Source organism: Panthera pardus, unplaced genomic scaffold (assembly GCF_024362965.1).
Source record: "Panthera pardus isolate Hobbes unplaced genomic scaffold, ASM2436296v1 HiC_scaffold_8, whole genome shotgun sequence".
Classification (NCBI taxonomy): Eukaryota; Metazoa; Chordata; class Mammalia; order Carnivora; family Felidae; genus Panthera; species Panthera pardus.
The window spans coordinates 124204985-124230421 of NW_026527013.1; the positions used below are offsets into that span (position 1 = coordinate 124204985).

The 25437-nt window shown below is 40.2% G+C and overlaps 1 protein-coding gene across 4 annotated transcripts in view; it reads left to right on the forward strand.

Annotated features, from left to right (window-relative positions):
- The window catches only part of BMPER (BMP binding endothelial regulator), a 248380-nt gene that overhangs the window by 31454 nt on the left and 191489 nt on the right, over positions 1-25437 (forward strand). For all 4 annotated transcript variants that reach the window (XM_053898436.1, XM_053898433.1, XM_053898435.1 and 1 more), the window contains one exon: positions 391-490. In XM_053898436.1, the coding sequence (XP_053754411.1) occupies positions 391-490 (100 nt within the window). The remainder of the gene's footprint in view (positions 1-390; positions 491-25437) is intronic.

The following is a 25437-nucleotide window of genomic DNA, read 5'->3' on the forward strand; positions in this document are numbered from 1 at the left end:
AATATTTTTGTTCTCACGATGCAGTCCTGGCCCAGGTAGCCCAATGGGCAAAATATGATTTACACAAATATTATCGTTCCTATAGTGTATACTAAAGAGAAACTTTAGAACAGAGCGGGAGAACACTTTTCTCTCGGCGTTCGGTTATCTGGGTTACGTTGGTTTCTGAAGAAGGGACTTTTCATCCCTTCTCGTGTGCCCTTCTCAAAAGTTCTGTGTTTCTGGATGACTATTTCTGTTCCAGAGAGAGCGAAATCCTATTTGCTTTCGTGAGTGTTCTTGCCAAGATGAAGGCAAGATAGGAAGAGGGAGGCTAGGAAAACCTGTGTCAGGCTTCTGGGGATTCTGTTTGGAGTTGCTTTCAAATGTCTCTTGTCTCTTTTTGCCTAGAACAAGGAAGTGACCTGTAAGAGAGAGAAGTGCCCAGTGCTGTCAAGAGACTGTGCCCTGGCCATCAAGCAGAGGGGAGCCTGTTGTGAGCGGTGCAAAGGTGACTTATGTCTTGGCCGCCTTCTCTTCTGGCCGTCGCTTCGGGCATTTTTATTTCTCTTTTTCTCACCTTCCTCTTCACTCGGCTCTTGGCTGGGGTGCAAGTGGGTGTTGGGAGGGAAGCTAGTGTGTGTGTATGTGTGTGAGTTTGGGGAGGTTGGTAGTAATAGGGACTCTTCTAATGGAGGGAAGAAAGAAGAGTGGCCATCTGCATATTTGGTTTCCTTTCGAAGGCAAGTGGCTTAAGTGTGACAGAGATGCTACAGACATGATGCCTATGTATGTTGGTATTCACATGTGCACTGTTTCTTTTGTCAAGAAGTTTCAATGGTTTCTCCTGGCTGCATGCTCACCCTGCCTTCCTCTGCCAGAGGAGTAAGCCCGAATTTTATCATTTTGATCCCTATTCATTTTTTTCTTAACTTCAAAAATGAATCAACGTTGCTCCCCTCACCTTGGAAGCCTTTCTAACATATCCTTACTCCAACCTCGTTTTCCACGGCCCTCCAGTGCACGCACTCTCTCTTGAACATGCTGTTCCTGCTGTAGCCGCTTAGCCTTGGCTCAGGTCTCTCCTCCCCACCTGTCCACATGCTGCCTGTGCTTAAGGCCCCCAGCCTACATTGTCTATGTTTCTGTGGCACACAGAAGTCCACATGGGTTCTTCATGGCTGTGCTTTTTCTCCTTCATCGCCTTGTTTGCGTTTGTAAGTCCTTGGGGACGGGAGCCGTGTCATGCTCTGACATCGCCTTGTGCCTAACAGAGGGGGTCCCTTGAGAGGCAATGAGAGCATCATGGCTCAGGATGTGGGCTCTGGAGTTACACTGCTATGCCAGAGTCCAGCAGTCCCGGGCTGTGGAGTGTTTACCAAAGTTCATGTCCACTAGGAACCTCAGTATGTGACCTTATTTGGAAATAGGACCTTTGGAAGTATAATTAGTTAAGATAAGGTCATACTGGCTGAGGGTGGCCCCAAGTCCAATATGACAAGTGTCTTTAGACCAGGGAGTGGAGACAGGCAGATACACAGAGAAGACAACCATATTATGGGAAAGGCAGATATAAACGCCTGCGCTCTGTTCCCTGGGACTCCCGTTCAGTTGTTCTGGGGAGGGGGATAGGTGTTTGTCTTTTTAAATTTTTTTAAATGTTTATTTGTTTTTGAGAGAGTGGGGGAGGGGCAGAGAGAGAGGGAAGCACAAAATCTGAAGCAGGCTCCAGGTTCTGAGCTATCAGCACAGAGCCCAACGTGGGGCTCGAACCCACAAACTGTGAGATCATGACCTGAGCCAAAGTCAGATGCTTAACCAACTAAGCCACACAAGCCACTCTCTGAAGCCATTTTTTTTTTTAAATGTTTATTTCTGGGAGACAGAGAGACAGAGTGGGGGAGGGGCAGAGAGAGAAGGACCCACAGAATCTGAAGCAGGCTCCAGGTTCTGATCCATCAGCACAGAGCCTAATGTGGGGCTCGAACCCACGAACCGCGGGATCATGACCTGGGCGGAAGTCGGACGCTCAACCGACTGAGCCACCCAGGCGCCCCAGTCTGCAGCCATTTTTAATGACAACCCATGAGTCTCAATATTCAGTAAAGATCCTGTGAACTTTTTAAAACATACTATTATGTAAAATCCACATTTCAAGAATTAATGCCCAATTGTGTGTTAATAACTACAGTTATTGTAGTAAACTATTTAGTTAAAAAGTTAAAAACTAAAAAAGCAAAATCAAACCCAACAGAGAGAGATTAGAGTTAAGCCACCACAAGCCAAGGAGCACCTGGAGACACTAGGAGGCAGGAGAAAGCAAGGAGGGGCTCTTCCCAAAGCCTTTACAGGGAGCACAGCCCTGCCAACACCCTGATTTTGGACTCCTGGGCTCCAGAACTGTGAAAGAGTAAATGTCTGTTGTTTAAAGCCACCAAGGTTGTGGTAATTTATTATGGTAGCCCCAAGAAAAGAATACACCAACATCTCTACTTAGGCAGGTAAAGATATGGAATCTCTCCCCCAGTTCCCTCCTATATATGGGGGTAATAATTGTGTTGGAGGCAGTTGAGTGGGAAGGTCCATTCAAAGTGCTTAGCACAGCCTGACATGTAAGCGTTTCTCCGTTAATTTCAGTATAGTAGGTGCTCTTTAAATATTTGGTAACTGGACTATAAAAATATACCTTCTGAAGCCTTTTTGGAGCAGGGGTGAGTAGGCTGGGATGATATTTTTTCAGAGCCTTTTGCATCAACCATTTACCTATTGCCTTCTTACAAGTTGGGAGTCAGATGTTTTACCCATTTGACTTCTGAGAGCTATCAATGCGAGGCCTGAAATGGTAATTTATTAGGAATCTCCCAAGCAGATGGTCAGATAAAGCGATTCTAGTGAAAAACACATTAGCGAGCCAGTGTGTGTCCAAGTTACTGTTGTTTCACCTTAAAGAAGCTCCTCTATTCATTCTTTATTTTTTGAACTGCTTATTTGCTGTCTTCATCTTTCAGCGATTAATAAGGCTGCCTTGCCAATGAGAGGCCAGTTAGATACCACAGGATGGAAGCACCGTGTGTCAAGGGAACGTGCCCAAGGCTTTGGGTTTGTTTCCCCATTAACCGTGGTACAGCAGGGAACTTTCTGTGGCTGTAGTGTATGACCGTCTTTTCTGATTGTCCTGCTGTTTCCTTTATGGTCATTTTTCCCTCTGATTATCCTACGGTCCCAAGAGAAAGAGATACCCAAAACAAACCCATTTCTTGAATGTTCTTTTTGAGCTTTAAGAAGATAAGGTTCTTCAAATTAAACTGGGCCCAAGAATAGACTAGAGAATACAGCATACTGAGATCTCTTTCTGTTAGTAGTGTCAGCCTTTTGGGGGAGGTCAAAATTCCCAACCTGCTCTGAGGTGATCCTTCATGAGAGAGACTCTTGAACGCATCAGAATTCTCAAGCTCTGGAGGTTGATGTTAGAGACACCCCCTTCATTTTTCTTTATTTCTACTCCATCGCACACTATTTGTCTCATGGATTTTAAGAGAAACAATTGTATTCGCTCTTAGCTACTGGCTTATTTATGTGTTTCTGATCAGAATAGTAACATATGCTCATAGAAGAAGCTTTGAAAAATAGTTTAAAGTGTAGGAAAGCAGAAAATAAATTTACTGATAACCCCGCCACCAGAAGTTACAATTGTTAATATTTAGTATATTTCTTTCCATATTTCTCCCTGTGTAAAAGTGTTTAGCTAATAGCTTACTACTTATGTTGCATTATTAAAAAAAAGATTTCCACTTAAAATCAGGGCATAAAATCTTTGCAACTAACTTGGAAATATTGCCCTTGATGGGTACATGAGATTCTGTTATGGGAAGGTTATCAACATTCCCTTGGTCGTTCTCCATTTCTGGGCACTGAGGTTGTATCTTAAATTGGAGCACTGTGGAAGGTGAAAGAAAGACAAACAGCTGAAACCAAAGAGCACACACAGTGAAATAAAAATGACTGGAAAGAGAGAATCAAGAGGAGCATTACCTGGGTAGGGAGAAGTCAGTGTGAACCCACAGACCACGCTGGATTTGGCATCCAAAGGAATCTGGATGGACCTCTCCTTAACCCTTCTGCACCATTCGTTCACACAGGGGGAGAAACAATAATAACAACAGAAAACTAGCTGTGTTTCTCCGAAGTCCTCTTTGAACCAGCGTCCTCCATGCTAACACTGGGGGTTTTGACTTTTCTTATTCAAAGAGGGTGATTCAGTGAGGAATCATATTAATGAGAATTTTGTCGATAATACTTGACTTCAGAGCAGAGTGATGTTTAGGCAATATTGTCTCAGGGTCAAATAATTTTGATCAGATCAGGGAATAATATGCAGTTAGTTTTTCTTAGCAAAGAAATGGAGCCTCTGGTTTTGGATCAGTTAACACATGGTCAGCAGAGAACTGATGGACTTCATTCCTCTGTATTTTGAAGGGCATTTATGTTCAAGGATACCATCTTTCTGCTCATTCTGAAGTTGCTCATCAGATAGATTAGGGCACAATGAGGTCAGGCCTCTTGTAGAGATGAGCACAGCATGTGTCTGACCTGGTGGGATAGGTGGAGGGTGTGTCTACCAGGCTTCCCAGCAGAGACAGCCCTTCTAGAAGAGCCTTTCTACCAGCAGGTATGCAGAAAGGCAAAATCTAGCACTGCTAACTGGGTGAAGCAATAGTGAAAGCTTGATAGTTGCTTTGACTTGCCCTTGAATATTGTTTTTTGTCTGTCCTTTCTCTTACCTGAAGGAATCGTGTGTATAAGCAGTGATTCTCAAAATGCAATGGACTACAGGATCACCTGTTAAATGTAGATTCCTGGGCCTTGCCCTGCAATAATAATAGGAACTGGGATCATCTTTCTTTTTATTCAAATAGCAGCAGCTACTCTAGGTAATCTTTACTCAGAGCCAGGCATTAAATCCTCACAGGTACTGTCATAACCCCATTTTGAAGATGAAAAAAATGGTACCACTGAGACGCTTAGTGACTAGTCCAAGGTTACGGACTAGATGATGATGGAGATGGGGCACAGTCTATGATCTCACCATTAGGCTTGCAGGCCTGCTGTGTCCCTGGGCCCAGGTCCCTGATTCTACATTTCCAGGTCTCCACTGGGCGTCTCATGGGGGCTGAAGCTTGAGAACCACTGGTACCAGATAAAGAAAGGACAAGAGGATAAGGGAATGCAAACCACGTGTTTAGTAGAGTGTTGGTTGGTATCTACTTCAATCAGTGCGTCTTTGGGGTAAAAAATTGCTTTGCCCTTGTAGCTGTGAGTCCATCTTGTTTCTCTGACTCTATGTACCCCTCTTATTTGGAAATTTTATATTACTACAGTTATGGTATCAGATATAAAGTGAAATAGATTAATGACCAAGAAAATGTAACTAAAATGTTGAAGGGCTGGTGAATGCACATCAAAACTCCTTCCCAGTTGTTCAATTGTGTAATAAATGAGGGGGAGTTTGATCCTCAAGAACTGACTAACCACCTACCATCATTGTTGGGACTTTCTGTTTTCTCTTTGGACTTTTCTCTCTTCCTCTTTCCCTTTTGAGCATAATTATATAATTTAGACTTTAGTTCAATTTGCATTAATACATTATCATACCAAAAAAACTAAACAAAAGGGAAAAAAAAGTCCTATTCAGACTACAAAAATCCACTCTTCTCAGAAATAATAACCATTATCAATTCATTGGATCTTTCTCAGATATTTTTTAGTTTATTACATATTTATTCACACATATGTACATATATATGTAATTTTGTATGTGTGGTTTTATTTTTACATAAATGGAATTAAGTGGTATATAATCTTTTACAGTTTACTTAAAAAAAAATTTCAACAACAGTAGGACTTGGGAATTTTCCCATGCCAGTTCATGCTTTTTAACTGTTTATGGATTCCATAGCATACATGTACAGTAATTTATTTAACATCTCTCCACTGATAGATGTTTAGACTTTCAGTTTTTTGCTAAGAAGAGAACCAGCTTGTCGTGACTATTGTGCCCTTGTGTGTATGTTTCTTAAGAAATCCATGTGCCATGGGGAGAGGTGTGCAAATGTTCAGTTGAAAAGAATATAATTCAGTGGCCTCCGAAAAAGGCAAGGCTAGTCTCCTTTCCTATTCCGCTCACAGTTTTTAGGACCTTTTTAAAAGGTGATGGATGAAACGTGGGAGAGTTAGTGTTACACCTGGCAACATTTAGGCATACCGGCCGCTTTCGCCTTAAAAACTCACCACTGCCCATCTTGCCGATTCCCTTTTTAGACTGCTATGTGGGCACTCTTATCCCACTTCTTCCCTGTTCTCAACTTCCCCCATAGGACAGGGGGTATTTTCCTTGATTTTCTGTGGTTCAGTGAGAAATGGTAGCAAGTGCCTTTTAAAGAACCTAGTTGAGGGCGCCTGGGTGGCTCAGTCAGTTAAGCATCTGACTTCGGCTGAGGTCATGATCTTGCGGTTTGTGAGTTCAAGTCCCACGCTGGGCTCTGTGCTGACAGCTCAGAGCCTGGAGCCTGCTTTGGATTCTGTGTTTCCCCCTCTCTCTGCCCCTCCCTTGCTCATGCTCTGTCTCTCTCTGTCTCTCAATAATAAATAAACATTAAAAAAAAAGCCTAGTTGAGGGCCATCAGTTGCTTTCCTGCTTTTCAATGTAGTCTAGAAAGCACTGACAGTTGTCAATAAGTTAAGACTTGAATGATACTATTTTCACAGAATTTTGCCATATGTTGGCAAGCTGCAGTTTTGAATTGACTAGATTTAGAATAGAGACTCCATAAAGAAAGGAGGAAATATTTTACTTGCCTCTTATTTCTTATTTATTTATTTATTTATTTATTTATTTATTTATTTTGAAAGAGAGTGAGCAAGCAAGCTGGGGAAGGGTAAAGAGAGAGGGAGACAGAGAATCCCTAGCAGGCTCCACGCTATCAGCACAGAGCCTGACACGGGGCTCCAACTCGTGAACCTTGAGATCATGACCTGAGCTGAAACCAAGAGTCTGACGCTTAACTGACAAAGCTACCCAGGCACCCCTATGCTTATATTTTATTCTATGTGTACTGTCCTATATTTGGGCCACTTCTATAATCAGTGTTCATAGCTTATTTATGATTATGTGGGGCCTAATTTCATTCCCTTAAATAATTACAGATGTTTATATTTATTGCATCTTGGTCTTTATGACCATGCCCATTCTTTAAGGATCTTTACGAGTTATTCCCATTCTTTGTTTGAGGCCAGGCTGCTGATCAGGAACACACATTCATGATGACATTGTTCCTTCAGGGAAACATGATCTTCTATACACCGATCACCTTCGGGTGTGATTAAAGTGGAACCCGTTTGTATCTCCCAAGAGCTGTGACTCAGATGCTCATGAGGGTGATGGGCATTTGCCTTTCCAGTTAGTATCCTTGAAGCCCTGCGGGTAGTGAGGTATGAATTGTCTGATTGATTTTAAGGCTTTATCTCTCTCTTATCTTCATAGTAGTAGCCCTGAAGGGACTTGTTTTCCCACAGTGCAGGATACTAGGTTAGTGGGTTTATGCTCACCACTTAGTCCTTACAAGAGTGAGGTAATTTCCACCTTTTTCACTTTACATGTGAGGTAACTAAGGGCCCAGAGAAGTTAAATCATTTCTTTGCCAAGGTGTTAGTGACTCGAAGCTCAGCCAGAGGGTGTCTGTGTCCTCAAGGAGCTTGCTCTGTGGAGGGGCAGAAAAATACCCACCAGAGGGGAAGTTCCTAGGGAAGGGGAGCCAGAATGCAGAGGGAAAGGGTCGGAAGACAGCCTGTGGGTAAGGGACTGGGGAGTGTTCCAAGGAAGGCTTTCCAGAAGGGGCAACTCACTTCTATGAACAAGGAGTTAATCCCATCCAAAGAGGGCTGTTGAAGGGAAAGCTCCCAGGTGAAGGTCATGGTACACACAAAGACATGATATAGTTCTTAGACATTGTCTGCCACGCATAATCATTTAGGGAACTTGGTAAAATACCAGTTTCTAGGCTTTCCTTTAGACCTAGAGTATTAAAACAAATCTGGAACAAGTTTTTCTTTGTTTGCTGATTGTTTGGGGGAGGGAGGAAGGATCAGATGAAAATGTAATAGAATCCTATTACGACTTCTACTTATTTTACTCTGAAAAAGATGTTGATATTGAAATGAAGTTGTTGGGTAGATGTGCTTGAAGACGGAAATATGAAAACTCCTATTTCCAAAGAATTCTTAGAAAGATTGTTATGGGTATGTGTATATATGCATACATGCATTTATGTTCCTATTTGCTTCGATCAGATTGCTTATGTTTCATTCATTCATTCATTCATTCAACAAGTATTTTCTGGTCTACATGCTGGGTATTTATCAGATGAAATTGCTTACCAATTTTTTTTTTTAACTATTATGAAGCCCAAATATTCTTTAAAACAAAAAAGTAAGTTATAAATAGTTCTTCTCAAGCAAGTATTTCAGTATACTTCTGAGATTATTTTATGTTAAAGTGGTTATAAATTTTTATCCAAATAGCCCAAAACAACAGGGCAAAGATTAATCTAATTTGAAAAAACTCAATATTGTTTGATGAAAACAAATGAGGTCATTGGGAGACAAACAGACAGTCTTGGCAGTATTTCTGTATTTACTTGGACTGAGAATCACCCTTTAATTTCGGGTTCTTTCATGAACAATAATGTATTTGTTATCTGAATATATGCTTGTTATTAGTGGATCATAAATGAATAAGGTGTGTTTCCAACACTTATGGGTCAAATTCCATCCTCTTTCTTCATATAGAGCATGAAATATTAATTGTCTGCAATACTTTGATGAAAGATATAAGAAAATAGTTGTCAAGTGGAATTTATTTTCCACAGTCTTCTCTTGTCTTTGATTTCTCTATGCTTTGTCTTACTTTTCTATGGGTTGTGATCCCATGGGTTGAGTTTTTTAACAGTTTAACTTTTATATTTGATGTAAAAATTATCCTATGATGTCTCCTGAAATGAAGGGAAAGAGGCAAAATGTAAATATTTGCATGCTAATTTCTAAAATTAGGCCAATCATCCTGGACTCTGATAAATAAAAATTAAGAAAGCACAGCCTGCCCGGAGAATTTTAAGGGGATTGGGCTCATTTATAGAGACTATTTACTGACCCAGTAAAAGGGAACTATGAATAATGGTAAAAGATTGAACGTTATTAACTATATGTTGTCTTTATACAATTCAAGGTCATGAATAAGGGGCCTCTTCTCAGTGTTGTTTGGAGAGGGACCTGGAAGATGACCATACTGCTTGTGGTTGTTTGTGGGGAGGCAGTCACATACCATAGAATGGGAATGGACCTTTAAAAAAAGGCTTATTTAAAAATAATCACACTCCCTATGTTGACAGAGTAAATTGTCCTATTGTTTAAACAGTTTAAGATGGAAAGGCTGTTAGCCTTGTGCAAATCTAGTTGTTTGCTTTTAACCAGAGTTCTTTTGGCAATCCTAAGGGTGCATTGATTGTTGCCCAAACAAAAGAGTGGCTCTTTCCTCAACCTCAGTTTTCCTTTTTTTTTTAGACATGATCAAATTCTTTAGTAGATATTATATGTGATTTACCCAGATATAGTTTGCCCCAGGTTTCACACCCAAATAAGGAACCAGCTGCCTTCAGGTTAATGCTCTAGTTGTCACTTAAACTATACTGTGAACTAGAGTCAGAATATTTTGGAAGAAAAGACAAATTCCAATCTTCAGGTTTTTATAGATATTGTTATATTCAGCCCTGAGGGGGTGGTTATTATTATTCTGATTTAACAGATGGGGAAACTTTGCTTAGGGATATGAAGTGATGTTTTTGACTATCCCACAGTCGCTGAGAGGTGGGAGAGGGGACTGACTCCAAATGCTCTGTTCTTCCTGGTATCACGTGGCTATGAGATAAGAAGGAGGGAGGAGAGACTTAGAGAATTAGAAGGGCTCTGGAAATAAAGGAGAGATATGCTAGCCTCAGTATTTGCCTTGCCATAGCCCTTCTCTCTCCATGGGCTTTTATAGCTTGGGTGAACCCACAATTTCAAGGGAAATATGTGGGTAGAGAAGTTTTGTGGAGGTGATTGAAAACAACACGTGGCTTAGGAGCTGGGGACTTTTTTTTTACTAACCGACATTTTTGGGGAATCCCTAATGTAACGTTTTTTCTTCTTCAGTATCTGTGACTGTTTATACTGCAGCAATGTCCCACGGGGACAACTTAGATGAGTTTGGTCTTTCATGAGTATGTGTGTACCTGCTTTCATAAAATATTTTTAATAGAGAATGCATTCATACAATTAAAACTACACAAAGCATGTATGGTCAAAGACTTTCTCCCACTTTTGACTTCAGCCACCTGGTATCCTTTACTGGAGACAAGCAGATTCTTGGTGATCCTTCTGGAGCCAACCTCTGAATAACTGTGTATGTGTGTTTAATTTTCAACCAAACGGAAGTCTCCACTAGCTTTACTTCTAGCAGTTTTAATGCGAGACTCTAACCTATCAGTTAAACATCTTGGGGATCTGCAGTGCTCGGAAAGTAATCCCACCATTGAGCTACTCAGTTCCAGTTGCCACTGCTTATTTTTACCATGATTTTGAGCTTAAGAGAATTTTTGATATGTTTCTTGATGAAAGTTGTTAGATTAATGGAATGCCTGCATATATATTTTAACTTATGAAGTATAACTAAAAATATCTACTAGCCCCAGAAATTTGAGTGGGGGTTGTTTATAGGTTTTTAAAGACAAGGAAAAAAAAAAACATAACAAAAGAACTAGAGGGGTTTATTTTTTTCCCCTCTTTTTCTCTAACTGAATAAAGATGCATAAAATGTTAGATTTCATAGATTGGCTTCCCATAATATAAACCATTTAAACAAAAATAACCTTATACGTTAAAAAAATCTTGTTAACATTAAAATCATACTTTACAAAAATCTGTTTTAGTTGTTAAAACTAGTAAGAAAACATGAAACAGAGATCAGCTTTCAAATTTGTCTCAACCCATTTTTATTGAGGGCCTCTGTTTTTTAAATTCTGTAGGATTTTGGAAGGCAGTTTAAGTGAAGAGTTTGTGGTTGCCTTTAAGTTAGAAGATTAGATTTCCAAGGCTTGCTGCTGGCTTGGGTGTATCAGTTTTCACTCTTCTAAAATGGGCAAGTTGAGGATGTTTTCATTGTGGTGGAGGAGACTGATGGCCCCGGTCTCCCTGTTGTATAAAATGTAAAGTACTTCAGTCAGGTGTGGGCCTGACAGCTGTATTAAAACACAGATGTTCTCTCCATTCAGCTGCTGATGCGTAGTCTATGAGTTTTCTGTTTGTGCATAACAAGCGATGACAAACTTAGTGGCCTAAAATAACACTCTTTGTTGTCTCATAGTTTCCACGAGTTAGGATTCTGGGTATGGTGTAGTTGGGTCTCACAGGTCTGCATTTAAAGTCAGCCAGGGCTGGGGTCTCATCTGAGGCTCAAGGTCATCTTCTAAGCTCATGTTTTTGTTAGTAGAATTCAGTTCCTTGCATCTGTGGAATAGCTTGCTTCTTTAAGGTCAGGAGGAGAGCATCTCTCTGACCTATAGACCTTTTTATAAAGGGTTCACCTATTAGGTCAGGCTCACTCAGGATAGTCTCCCTTTTTAATAGCTCAAAGTCAAACCGATTAAGAATGTTAATTACACCTGTAAAATGTATTCATTCATTCATTCATTCATTCATTTAGTTTTTGAGAGAGTGAGAGAGTGCAAGTGGGGGAGGGGCAGAGGGAGAGGGAGATAAAGAATCTTAAGCAGGCTCCATGCCCAGCACAGAGCACATGAGATTATGGCCTGAGCTGAAATCAAGAGTCAGACACTTAACTGACTGAGCCACCCAGGTGCCCCTCTGCAAAATCTCTTTACCTTTGCTAAGTGAGATAGCCTACTCATGGGAGTGCTATTCATCACATTCATAGGTCATGCCCATTGTCAAGGGCAGGGGATTACACAAGGTGGATATGTCAGGGAGTGGAAATCTTGGGGTTCATCTTCGAAGTCTACCAGCCATACTGAGAGCAGTTCTGGGATGCATGGCAAATAGAAGCATCTATGGAGAATGATGCTTAGAGCTAGGAGATAGGTTATGGATCACACTGCACACTGTAAATGCTAGCAAATGCTGACTTTTGGCTACTTTTTCTCCTTCTCCGGTTTGGTGGCCACCGAGCCCGCAAGGTCTGGTTCTTGCCTGTCCTCTATCCTTCTCTTGTTTTGGACTTCTCCAGATAGGAGACTTTCTTTCATTTCCCCTTGTGTTCTGTACTCACTTCCTGCCATGGGGCTTCGCACATACTGTTTCCTGTGCATGGGCTGCTTTTCCATTCGATGTCATGTAGTTAACATGTACCCTTTCTCACTGTAGGCATCACTTCCTAGACTCCATGGCTACTTGTCATAAAATCCCTCCTTCTTAAGACTAGGCACAATTGTCATTTAGCATTTTTATTTTCTGTAACTCCCACTCAACTGGAGGCTTTGTGTAGGTAGCAACTGTAGTATTCTCGGCTGTGAGGCCTGTGCCTGGCACACCATGGTTGCCTATATGTTGGCAAAAGGGCAGTGAGAGGAAGATAGGAAAATTTGGACCAAATTTCAGTCTTCCGTAGTTAGTAACTCATAATGTCAACTGCATAGTTAGTATATTGCTACTCGGCCATGTGCATCTTAATACATCTTACGTCCTTTTTGGATTCTGCATAGCTTAAAAAAGAGTTGAGTAAGAATTACAGGGAAAGAATAACAATGTATAAACAGGAATGAAAAATGGCTGAATGTTTATAAACCAGTCCCACGATCCTGATACTTTATTGTTTCTTCACGGAATTCCATAGAGGTTAAAAAAAGTCCTTAAAATCACCACCGCCTCTGTGTTTTTTTATGCGGTGGTGGCTGTAGTATATTTCAGTATTAACAGACTTAGTGATAACCTCAATGTAATTTTTGGTAGCTTTTCCTTGTATTGTACAAAGTTACCAAGTAATATTATGCAGTTAGGACTTCAGATTTCCTAGTTGCCTTCATTTTGATATGATTATCTGCTTTCTTTTATCACATCATATAAAACACACCTCTAATTTGGCTTTGAGTTTTCTGCAGCTGCTCTTAAAACTATTCTGTGACTGCTTGTAACTTGCCCGCCGTGAAGCATAAACCTCTCTGTACTTTAAGATGATTCCCCCCACCCCTTTCCTGTCTTATGTTTCACTATAGGAATGAAATCAGTGATGCTTATCATCTGAAAATGTCTTGGAATCAAAACATTCTGATCTCCTTTGAGGCTTCTTATGGCATTGTTTCATGGAAGCTATCGAACGGAGAAAAAAAAAAATAAAGCTAGGTGTTCTGAATGGAAAGTTGGGGTGCATCATTAGAAACTACAGGAAAGAAATGATTTGACGCAGAAGCCCCCAGTGCCTGTCTAGGTTCTCTTTGATTTCTTGCTTAAGTTTGGCAACTGCAAAATTGAAAGTATGTCTTTATGTGTGACATATATCTATTTATGAAGATGCAGGAATGTACATGCATCTATTTATTATTTTAAAAATGATCACCATGCTGCGATTATAACCATTCTTTTTAAAAAAATTTTTTTTAACGTTTATTTATTATTGAGAGACAGAGAGACACAGAGCACGAGCAGGGGAGGGACAGAGACAGAGGGAGACACAGAATCGGAAGCAGGCTCCAGGCTCTGAGCTGTCAGCACAGAGCCCGATGCGGGGCTCAAACTCACAAACTGCCAAGATCATGACCTGAGCTGAAGTCGGACGCTTAACCGACTGAGCCACCCAGGCACTCCATCGATTATAACCATTCTTAATGAGCTTTGATCAGGGAATACTCTCTTTATCTTCAGAAAAAAATTGGTACTTTCTAGGTTTTGTTTTTGAGAGGAATCTCATTTTGAGAGCTAATGTGTGTTTGCCTTAGAAATCTGTCTGCTAGAGAGGCTAATATTCAACAGAATTGATGATAATGCAGGTGAACAAAGTACATTGGTATGTCCATGAACTTGAGTGCATCCTTCACTCAGATGAGCTTATTTCTACCATAGCCAGCTAATTATGCTTCCAGTAGCTTGGTGGTTAAAGGGCTCAAGATGTTTATCTGCAGACATGTTTGGGCATTGACCAGCTGATGTTTACCCCATGAAGCAGCCCAGTGCCTACCTGAGACTGTCTGGGGATTCTCTCAGCCATTCCTGGGATAGACAGAGGGATCAGATTTAAAAATGCACTTGAGTTTTTGATGTTTTGGGTTCTGAGGACTGTGGTATGGCCACCTTGATGAGGCTGTGAATGCAAGGATAACAAGTTGGAATCCCCACCACGTTCAGGAGCTAAACGCAAATGCCAGGGTAATATTTTCACGCATCTAGACAAAGGAGTTCTGTGCTCTGGGGCCTGTGGATTAGAAGATAGTCATAGAAACTATCATTTGAAGAAGGAAGTAAAAGAGGACTAGACTTGGGATTAGATGATTAGATGCAGAATCTAACTAACTCTGCCACTTCTAGTTACTTGACTTTGCCAAGCCACCCCTTTCTGGACCTTGGTTTCCTCTTCTGTAAAACACAAGGGTCCTGAACCTGGATGTGCCTCAGAATGGCCAGGGCCGATTGTGAGATATTCAGATGCCTGAGTCCTACTCCAGACCATGTGAGTCTTAGTTTCCAGTTAGTGAGGCCCAGGCATCTGTATTCTTTGTTGTGGTAAAATACATATAATTGCGATTTAAAAATGTATAGTTCAGCGCATTAAATGTATGCACATTGTCATGCAACCATTACCAGTATCCATTTAAAAACATTTTTTCGTCATCCCCAACTGAAACTCTTTACCCACTAAACAATAAGTTCCTATTCTCCCTTCCCAGCCCCTGGTAACCTCTATTTTGCTTTCAGTCTCTATGAATTTGCCTATTCCAGGTGACTTGTATAAGTGGAATCATACGGTATTTGTCCTTTTGTGACTGGCTTATTTCACCTAACACAATATTTTCAAGGTTTTCATGTTGTAGCATATTTCATAATTTCATTCCTTTTTGAGGCTGAATAATAATTCGTTGTGTGCATAGAACATCTTTTGTTTATCCATTCATCCAGCAAAGTGGACATTTAGGTTCTTTCCACTGGGCATCTGTATTCTTAATTAGCCCCCATGTGGTTCTGATGTTCAACAGGCCTGGGAGCCACTGGAGTTCATGTTCTTCTGGTTCAATTATGACTTTGTAGATAGGGGAAGGTTTAGGAAAAGAAGGGCCAGATATAATGTCATGAGTGAAAATATGTGACTGTTGGTATTCTTAAGTTATTTATCTAGGTGTATAGAATAAACAGCATAACCTTTGACGCCCATGAAATGTCCTAAACTCTAGCTAAATGTTCATGGTCTGCTATTAGGAAGAGAAGAAGCTTCACAGACCCAACAGCCTCCACTGTTAAAATACATAGCTCTGTACACAGTGGTGTGTTGGAGTTTGCTCAGTGACATCGTGTTGGTCACTCGAAATAGACCATGATGTGAGTATTTACACCTTGGAAATTGGAACACACTGCAAAATCAGGGTTTTTCTCTTGTGTAGAGCTGATTATTAAACATGAGAAGCCCACCACTGACTACATGCTAGGTGTTCACTTTTTTCTTCTTTTTAACAAATGCCACTAATAAAAGAAATGCATTTTATTTAAAAAATTTTTTTTTAGCATTTATTCATTTTTGAGAGTGAGAGAGACAGAGCATGAGCGGGGGAGGGGCAGAGAGAGAGGGAGACACAGAATCCAAAACAGGCTCCAGGCTCCAAGCTGTCAGCACAGAGCCCGACGCAGGGCTCGAACTCACCGACCGCGAGATCATGACCCAAGCCAAAGTCGGACACTCAACCGACTGAGCCACCCAGGCACCCCAAGAAATGCATTTTAAAGGATAAGGCTTTATTGACAAGCTAAAATCCAGAAATCCATGGTTTCAAGTCCAGGAAGCACAGATGATTGATAGCGCAGAGCTCCCATTAAGCACGTCTCCTTGAACTCCATGTTAGATGAGGTTTAGGCTTATCTGTTGGTGGCAAATTCTCCTCATCCCTCTTCAAGTATGATCATGCCCATCAATGACTACTTTTCTTGTCAGATATTTGGCAATCTCTTCTACAGCTTCTGCCAATAGGCAAAGGTCGTTTTCAATTCTGTCCTGTTTTCAGAGAAGGTGAATTTTTCTCTTTAATGCCTTATCTATCCATGTTTTAAATGTAATGAAGACCTGCCTCAGATTTTGTGGCATGATACCAAAGGGGGGCCACACACAGCTTCCCAGAAGACTCTCTAGTTTAGGCTGTTTAATCAGACACCTTTTCTGCTGGCCACACAGTCCTAAAATCATCCCAAGCAAATAAGGCAGCTCAAACCTTCTAGAAAAGAGCCCGGGTGAAGGAGGTGGCAGATAAGAAGAAAAAGATGGGTGTAGGAATCTGCATTCTTACAGCCCCCCCCTCAACCCTCCCCGGGCCCCCCAGGGATGTACTCAGTCCTTGGACTGCTCTTTGACAAATGCTTTATGAAAGTATACTTAGCAAACACAGGCAGGCTTCATCCTGCAGGGGAGAGGCTCCTAGATGATGTATGCATCAAGCCTGATTTTCCCATATAAATAATTTTTTAAATGGTATAAAAAGGGGCATGCCCAACAGGGGTATTTTGCAGACATAGACAAGCTTGTTCCAAAATTTATATAAAAAGGCAAAAGACCTAGAATAACCAAAATAATTTTGTAAAATAAGAATAAAGGGGAAAAAATCAGCCTACCCAATTTCAAGACTTTTAATATAGCTGTAGTAGTAAAGATAGCGTGGTACTGGCTGAGGAGTAGACATATACATCAATGGAACAGAATGGAAAGCTCAGAAACAGACTCATACAAAATGCACAACTGACTTTTGACAAAGGTGTTAGGGCAATTCAGTGGAAGAAGACTAACCTTTTCAGCATGTGGTGCTGGAAGAATTAGACATACATAGGCAAAAAAACACAAAAAACAAACCAAAAAAACATGATCTAAACCTCATATGTTATATAACAATGAACTCAAAATTGATCATTGACTTAAATGTCAACACAGATGGCAATAAAGTACAAGAAGATACCAATATCCTATTGGCCATTAGGAAAATGCAAATCAAAACCACAGTGAGATATTACTACTCACCTATCAAAATGGCTAAAGAAAAAAATAGCATGATTAACAAATGCTGGTAAAGATGTCAGAAATGTCTCACATGTTGCTGGTGAAAATATCAAATGAGTCAGCTACTCTGGACATGATTATAATGGTTTATAGAAATAAACATACACTTAATCATATAACCTAGCAATTGTTCTTTTGGGCAATTCCAGTCAGATGAAAACCAGTGTGACCTCAAAACTCTATACACAAATGTTCACAGCAGTTTTAATCATAATAGGCAAAAACTGGATGCAACCCACATGTTCTTCAGTGGTTCAAAAAACTGTTTTTTTTTTTTTACTGTGGAATACTACTCTGCAATAAAAAGGGAAGATGCTATCGATTCATGCAAAAACTTGGATGTATGTCAAAACAATTTTTCTAAAAGAGCCAGTCTCAAAAGGTGGCATATTATATGATTCCATTTATACATAATATTCTTGAATAACAAAATGATACAGATGGAGAGCTGATTAATGGTTGTCCTAACTTAGGGATAAAGGCTAGTGGAGTGAGTGTTGTTATAAATGAATAGGCTGAGAGGGCCTTGTCTGTGAATGTTTTGAATGTCTTTGAATGTTTATTGGTTACACAAAGATACACATGTAATAAAATTGCATAGAAACACACACACACACACACACACACATGCATGCAGCTACACATACACACTCTTGAGTACATGTAAAGCCAGTAAAGCCAGTAAAATTTGAATAAGCTCTGTGGACTCCACCAATGTCCACTCCTGATTTTGATATTTTACTATAGTTATGCAAGACATTAACACTGGGAGAGGCTGGGTGAAAGGTGCATGAAAAAAATACTTTTTTTGTATCTTTCTGTGAATCTGTAATTCTTCCAAAATAAAAAGTAAAAGAAAAATGGGGGGGGGGGGGGTGATAAGATATTTCTGACAATTTTTCTGCAGTAAGCCCTATGCATCCTATCTAATCAACCATAAAGGTTACATCTGTGTAATATGCTTCCCAAAGTATAAACATCGTGCAGGTCAATACATTAATCACACAGATGGCATGTCATATGTATGTTGTATATAACTCATTTCTTCTTCATGCTAGTCTAAGACATTTCTCTGATGTCCTTGAAATTGCTTTGGGGAAACTGAGGGTCCCATTCATGACTCTTTATCTGTGACCCCCATAATTTACCCTATGAAATTGTTGGTTGTTTGGCTGTTGTCAAATAAATTTTATTTTCTTAGATTGCTGCTGTGTACCCCGAAGTGTGAAACGTGTTCCTATTTTGAAAAATGCATGAACCCAAACTTAGATGTTTGAATTTGATCTTTTGATCCCTTATTATTTATTGCTCCAAAAAGCCTATGGCATAGCATGACTGATAACCAAAGGGAAAGACGTTCAGAACAGAGTTTAAACATAGACCCCCCAAAGTCAGGTCTTGCCTCTTCAGCCACAAAACCTGCATTTTACTTTATCATCTTGGTCTTTAGACATCACTGGAATGTGATGTTGAAGTATCACTGGGAGGCAGCATGTCACATTCCCCAGGGATGCCATTTTTACTTTTGAAGCTTCCACTTTCTGAGCTTCCTCTGTGTGCCTGGCAGGAACCAAATAATGAATGGAACATGGATTTTGGAGTGAGATAAAAAGAATGGCTGTATGACCTGGAGAAAGTAATTTAGCCTTTCTTGATTTCCTCATTAAAAAAAAAAAAAAGGGGTAAAATGTTCTCTGTCCTACAGTTCTTTTTATGAGGATAAAATGAAATCACATGTGAAAACTCTGTACAGTGCCTCACCTTTAATAATTATGCAGTGATTTTTATTTTCTCTCTTCTTTGCTTTTTTCTTGTCGGAGGATTATTTATGTGATATTTCTGAAAATATTTTTTGGAACTCTACTTTGGAAATGACCTCTGGTGACATTTTCCCTGCCCACGTTAGAAAACCAGTCTGATGACTTAACAGGACAGTCTCTCCTGTTTTTATTCTTTTTCCATTTTTGCTCCATATGAGCTCAACCCAGTTCTTTCTCCTATGCCTGTTGAGAAGCAATGGGTATTGGCTATTTGACAATGGGGTGCTGAGGATGGAGTGGCTGTTGCAATGCCGATTCAGTCCAGAGGGAGAAGCACTCCCATATTCAGGAGAGTTTATGGTAAGAACAGATCAAATGCAGGAATGATGGGTGATGTGGCTCATATAAAAAAGTTGTTGCAAGCATTTTTCTACCTTAATGCATTGCATATTTCCTTTATTGTATTAATTATACTAAAAGTTTGAAAGCATATTTTATTGCATAGAATCCTAATTTATTTGTGGCTCATAGAATCTGTTTTATTACCTTAATATCAATGCCAGATATTGTATGTATTATAATCTTATGAACTTACGAGACTGGCTCTGTAAGCCACAATTTCCTCACTTTATGGTCTTCAATAAACACATAGATTAGAAATCCAAGTAAGTCACGTGGCAATTTTATGTTCCTTTATACTGGTGAAGTGAGTTGAATTTGCAAATTGTCTATACTCCTCTGATATTTCTGCATATTTGGGATTTTATTCATAGAACCATCAAAAATTAAGTGAAATCGCTTTCTGCCATTTCTTTTTCTATTGTTGATCATTTGACTTCAATGATATATTTAATATCTAATTGGAAAACAAAACAAAAAAAGCCATGAAAAAGAATGTTGTGGGGGGCACACACCACTGTTTAAGAACTCAGTTCATGGGGCTGATTCTTTCTCTTGGGATTGAGGAAATGGTTTGACTATAAAATTCCCATTAGCCAAAAATAAGCAAAATTGCCTGCAGGATTCATGGTAGGTACAGCCTCGGAGAGTAATAAAAGACTGTTTTAAATGAACTCCTAAGGACACGATATAAGCCCTAGAATGGCTAGTTAGATTTTATGTTTATCCCTCTTGATTATACTTCCATATGTTTCTGGAGAACAGTGTCTGAAAAGTGGTTCATTAAAAAAATTGTATTCGACTGGGGTAATTTGGGGCTTATTGACCAAGTCCCAGGGGTGGGGGTACCCTATCAGGTGGCCCGGAAGCAGCAAAGAATGGCAGAACTGTCTGCTCTGCTTCCCTGTACCATGTGGCATGAACTGACTTCAAAGACCCCAACGTTGCTTTAAGTAAGTATTACAGTTTGCTAACCCTCCCCCCGTGAAAGACAAGGATAGACTAGAAATTTGGGGGACCAGAGTGGAATTGGGAAAGAAAGGCGCCTTCCTGAAAATTTACTTAAGAGGAGGCTTGCACAGCATGGGAAGAGGGGACCTGGAAACTGTTGATAGCTTCTCACTTCTAAGGTTTGGTAAGTACTGGATGCTGAAGGACTTTCCTTCATTATGTTCAGCCCTAGCTGCCTGGTCCATGGGCGTGGTAGAGTTAGTCAGTATTAGAAGAGACAGATTTTGACATCTGAGTTGCTCCAGGAAAGCTTTGCTGTTTCTGGAAGTAGAATACTGAATTGAACTGGTCAACCTGATAAGAGAAGATAGGCAGTCCAAGGAATGTCCTCTTTTCAAAATTCTTTTCCTGTGGTTTGCAGGAATAGCTGCACTTTAGTGCTTACTATGTATTCCTAGTGAAATTAGACACTTCTTAAGTAACTGATACACATAAAGTACTGTCAGGGACCTGGAAAAGACATTTGAAAGGCCACCTACACATGGGGAAAGAGCACAGGAGCACTCCTTTAGTGGAGAAATTTCTAGGAAGGGTTTCCAGAAGCTATGACCTTGAGCTGAGTCTTGAAGGATTTGGCCAGGCAAAGAAGGAGATCTTGGGTAACCTATGTGTCTTTGTGGGGATGGTGGAGAAGGAGGGAATGGATGAGATCTGGGTTTTTTAAGAAGGGACCAGCATTTGCAAAATCATAGGATGAGATCTTCTGGGCATATTTGGAGTGTTTTAAGTGGAGCATGTCTGCAGTGTGGGGAGATTGGGAGTAGCAGATAAGAGAATGCAGAAGTGAGTCAAGACCAGGCATGACAGCTGTATATGCTAAGAAGTTTCAATTTTATAGTAAAGGTTTTAAATCCTCTCCCACTTCCTCCTTCTAGATACTCTTATCCAATTGGTTTGGAGAAGAAAGGTTGGGGATAGATATCAGTCTACACCTCAGCCAGGCTATGAACCATTAGTCATTGATAGAGTGTAAGCATGAATGAGAATAAGACCAAGGTCTGAAAGAGCACACACGGTAGCCCATGAGAAACAGCCAGCAAGCCTGTTTTAGCATTCTGGGGGGAGAAACAGCCAGCAGCTTAGTTGAAGCTTAGTTGAAGTAGGAGTGGAGACAATGGATAGGTAATTAGAAGAGAACATCTAGAAGGTGTGTGTGTTGTGGTGGTGGGGAGAAGGGTGGAAGAAAGGAAGGGTGGCCAGACACCACAGAGAATCCTGTAAGGTAAAGACATAAGGTATTCTTACTTGTAAGGTAAAGAGTGTCCTTTGGATTGGGTACTTAGTAGGCAGCCGCAGCCAGAGAGAGTGACGTTTCAGTGGAATGGTGGAGGCAGGTAGCCCAAGGTGAAGACCTTGAATTTGCTTGAAGAAGCCTTCAAGTTTGTTATGGTTAAGGAGAGTAGATAATCCCAGGGACCTAGATGGAGTTCCAAGAATGAAAAAGAAAGGGCCGGAAAGGCAGGTTGGGGCTATGTTGGGAGGTGCTTGGGGTTGTTATTGGTAATGGTAAGATCCAACTATATGCTCTTAGACTAATGTTTACCTGACAGTTGAGAAGGTTAAGCCCTTTTAGGGTGAGACCAGGTGGAGGTAAGGCTCATTAGAAGGCCAACGCCACTTTTTATGGCCCTGATGATTTTTAACAGCTGTTTTAACAGCAATGATGAAAATGTGTGGTATGCTGTCTCCCTTGGGATAATGTGACTGTTGAAAGAGGTCACAGCTAATTGGAAAAATGAATTTTATTGCTTAATTGTGGATTCAATTTATTTGTGTACTTCCTGTTACCATTTGCCGTGTGTTTTCTGAATTGACTAGTTGACCAGGCCAAGCTTCTCTATAAGAGTATGTTTGTTTAAAAAAAAAAAATGCTCTGAAATTCTTCCCCACCCTGAAAATATTTAACATATAAAAAGCCAAAATTACATACATAAGTGAATATAGCTAGTTGAGGTTTGTTTTTGTTTTAGTTTCGTTTTGTAGAGAAGAACTATTGGGGGATGTGATGGTTTTGATCAGGGTTTCTCAGTGTTGGCACAATTGACATTTTGAGTTGGTTGACCCTTTGTCATGCATTGTAGAGTGTTGAGAGCATCCCACTAGATGCTCATAATACTCTTATCTCCCAGTTGTGACAACTGAAAATATCTTCTAACATTATTAAGCGTTTCCTGGGTGGGGGATGGGGAGAGGGTAAAATTGCCCTAGGTTGAGAACTACTGGTTCTCAATATATAGTAGTGGTTTCATCAGAAAGTAACTATTTCCTCCTGCTGGAGTATGGGTAGTTTCATCGAAGCTTGTGGAATCTGAGAAGCTTTCTGTCACCAGAAGAAAACTAATGAATATTTATAAATTCCCGTGTCAAAAGTTGATTTAAAAGTATTTAAAGAAAAAGGAAAAGCTACTTTACTGGTTGCCTGACCATTCCTCTGCCCCATTTACCCACCCTTTCATTTAGTTCCTGAATCTGCTGTCCTTTAATTCCAATCTCAATGCAAAGGATATTATGCAAAGGATATTATGCATTAGAAAGTGCCTGAATAATATCATCCATCTAGAACTGGATGTGAAAGGACCTAAATTCTCCACACCCAGCGTGGAGCCTCACGCAAGTTCAATCCCATGACTGTGAGATCATGACCTGAGCCAAAATCAAGAGTTGGACACTTAACCAACTGAGCCATCGAGGTGCCCCGTAAATGTTTGTTATAATTTGACAGAGTAATTTTATGCCTATTACATATAATACAAGAAATTGGGCTTTTATTGGAAGAACAAAACCAAGACAAACTGTCTTTCACTGGAGGTAGTTTGAGAAGCACTGCCTTGAGGTATGATGGAAATATATTTTTGCTTCTCTTTCTACCCTGGCCAGTAAGAGATATTTAGTATATTCCTCCTGTGGGGTTTCAGTAAAAAAAGAGGGGCAAGATACTGCCTGTCTTCCCTATTAGCATAAAATCGGTGGCAAATATAATTTATTATAAAGAAATTTGCCTTACACAAAATAAGAGATAACATGAGGTAAGCATGAGGTTCTCTTTGATTGTATATGTAAGTCTTCACAGAGCTCATGTTAGTGTCTTGCATTAAATAACATGTTTATCTTAGAACAGAAATCCAAAGTGCGGTGAAAATGTCCATTTAAAAAGTATTTTAACCCCAGGAAGTCCTTAGATACGCAGTCTGCTAGAATGTTTGGTGTCCTGGGTCTCCGTACTAGCTGATGTTAGCGAAGGCAGGTAGAAAAAGGAAAAGGTATGGACTGTACTTGCTAAAGAGATTAACACAAATGTTTTGAGTCTATTCTGTTGTTCAGACTCATCCAATGTTTGGGAAGATCTGTTCCATGGACTCAGCTGTGGTAGACTGACATGTGAACATGAAGCAATGAGCACTTCACAGTTTGACCTTGGTCTTTGTATGTTAAACTACAGTGGAGGAGCTAGCCTTCCAACTGACACTTACTTGAGGGAGAAAGCATTGCTAGGTTCTCTGCACTGAGGACCACTTGTTTGAATACCTTTTATCCCGTATTGAGTGGAATAATCCAGAGAGGCCTGTCCCACTCCTGGGACCCTTCACGCATGACCTGGCATTGTGTAGGAACAGTCTCTTGGCTGGCAGTTCCTGCCTGGTCTATATGGTTTTGTAGTGTACTTCCTCCTCCAGAGTAAAAAAGGCAAGATCTTTGCTCGCTCTATTAGCAGCAGAAAATCGCCCTTTCTTTCAGTTTTTTTTTTTTTAAATCCAGAGGATGAAAATATATAACATATTTGGAAACTCCACTGGCAGACTTGGCAGGCGTTTCATATTTACTTGGACTTAACATGAATTGGATTTGGTCCTCTGATTTCCCCGCCTCCATCTCTCGGAACAAGTTATTTATTATCCAAGTGAGTCTGTGTTAGTGGATCAGACATGCGCATGGAACATCTATTGTAAGTGTGTTTGTTCAGTAAGATTTATGCTAGCCCAAATTGTTTTATATTGGTTTTCATTGTTGAAAATTTACTGTATTCATTCTTGGTTTGGCGTAAGTATTTGTAAGTGTGCTAGGGGTTCCTGTGGTTGAACATTTTATCACTGTAACACTTCATGCAAAGGAAATTAAAAAATATATAGTGAAAGCATTTCCCTAATATGTTTCCAATCAGCTGTGTACTTCAGTAATTTGATTTGTAGGAACTAGAGAGAAGAGTATTACTGAGCTCTTTTCAATCATTCATAATTCTCTGAGAATTCAGATCATGGTTCCAAGTTATGAAATTGTCTCTTGAAATTTTCTTCAGGACTTTAGGATTCTTTTTGTGTGTGTAAAGAGGGCTTTTATATTTTATTTTATTTTATTTCATTTCATTACCACAGCAGTATCTAAAAGAATTCAGGGAAGGAGATATGAGTCTTCTGTCTGTATCTTGGACAAGAAAAACTGATGTGGATTGAGGTTGATTGGCTTGTCAGAAGTCAGTCATTGGTACAGAGAGGCAGGACTTTTTATTTCTGCATTATCCCGTGTATGTGTTCCTGCTTCTGTACTCCTTGGGCTAAGCAGTCAGACTGTAATTCCTAAGACCCTTTGCCTGGTGGGCTCCTCATAATCTAATATACAGTGACTAGTGACACAGGCAGTAACATCTTCCCTGAAAGTGTACCACACAAGGTGGAGGGCGATATTTGGTCAAGCTAAATTAAGATCTAGGCTGTGATCCTTGTGCCATTATTTCTTTGGCTCTTTCTACAGGGACTTAAGCTAAATGGCTTGTTTCCTCTTTTGAGGATCTCTGGCCTTTGACTTGTTTTTGCCAATGAATGAACATGACTTCTGTTTTGGCTGGTGAATTAACTTGTGATAACCCATAAATTTATGGTTTCAGATTTCCTTAATCTAGTTCACTACTTAAAGTAAGATCAAGGTGAAATGTGAAATCATAGCCCT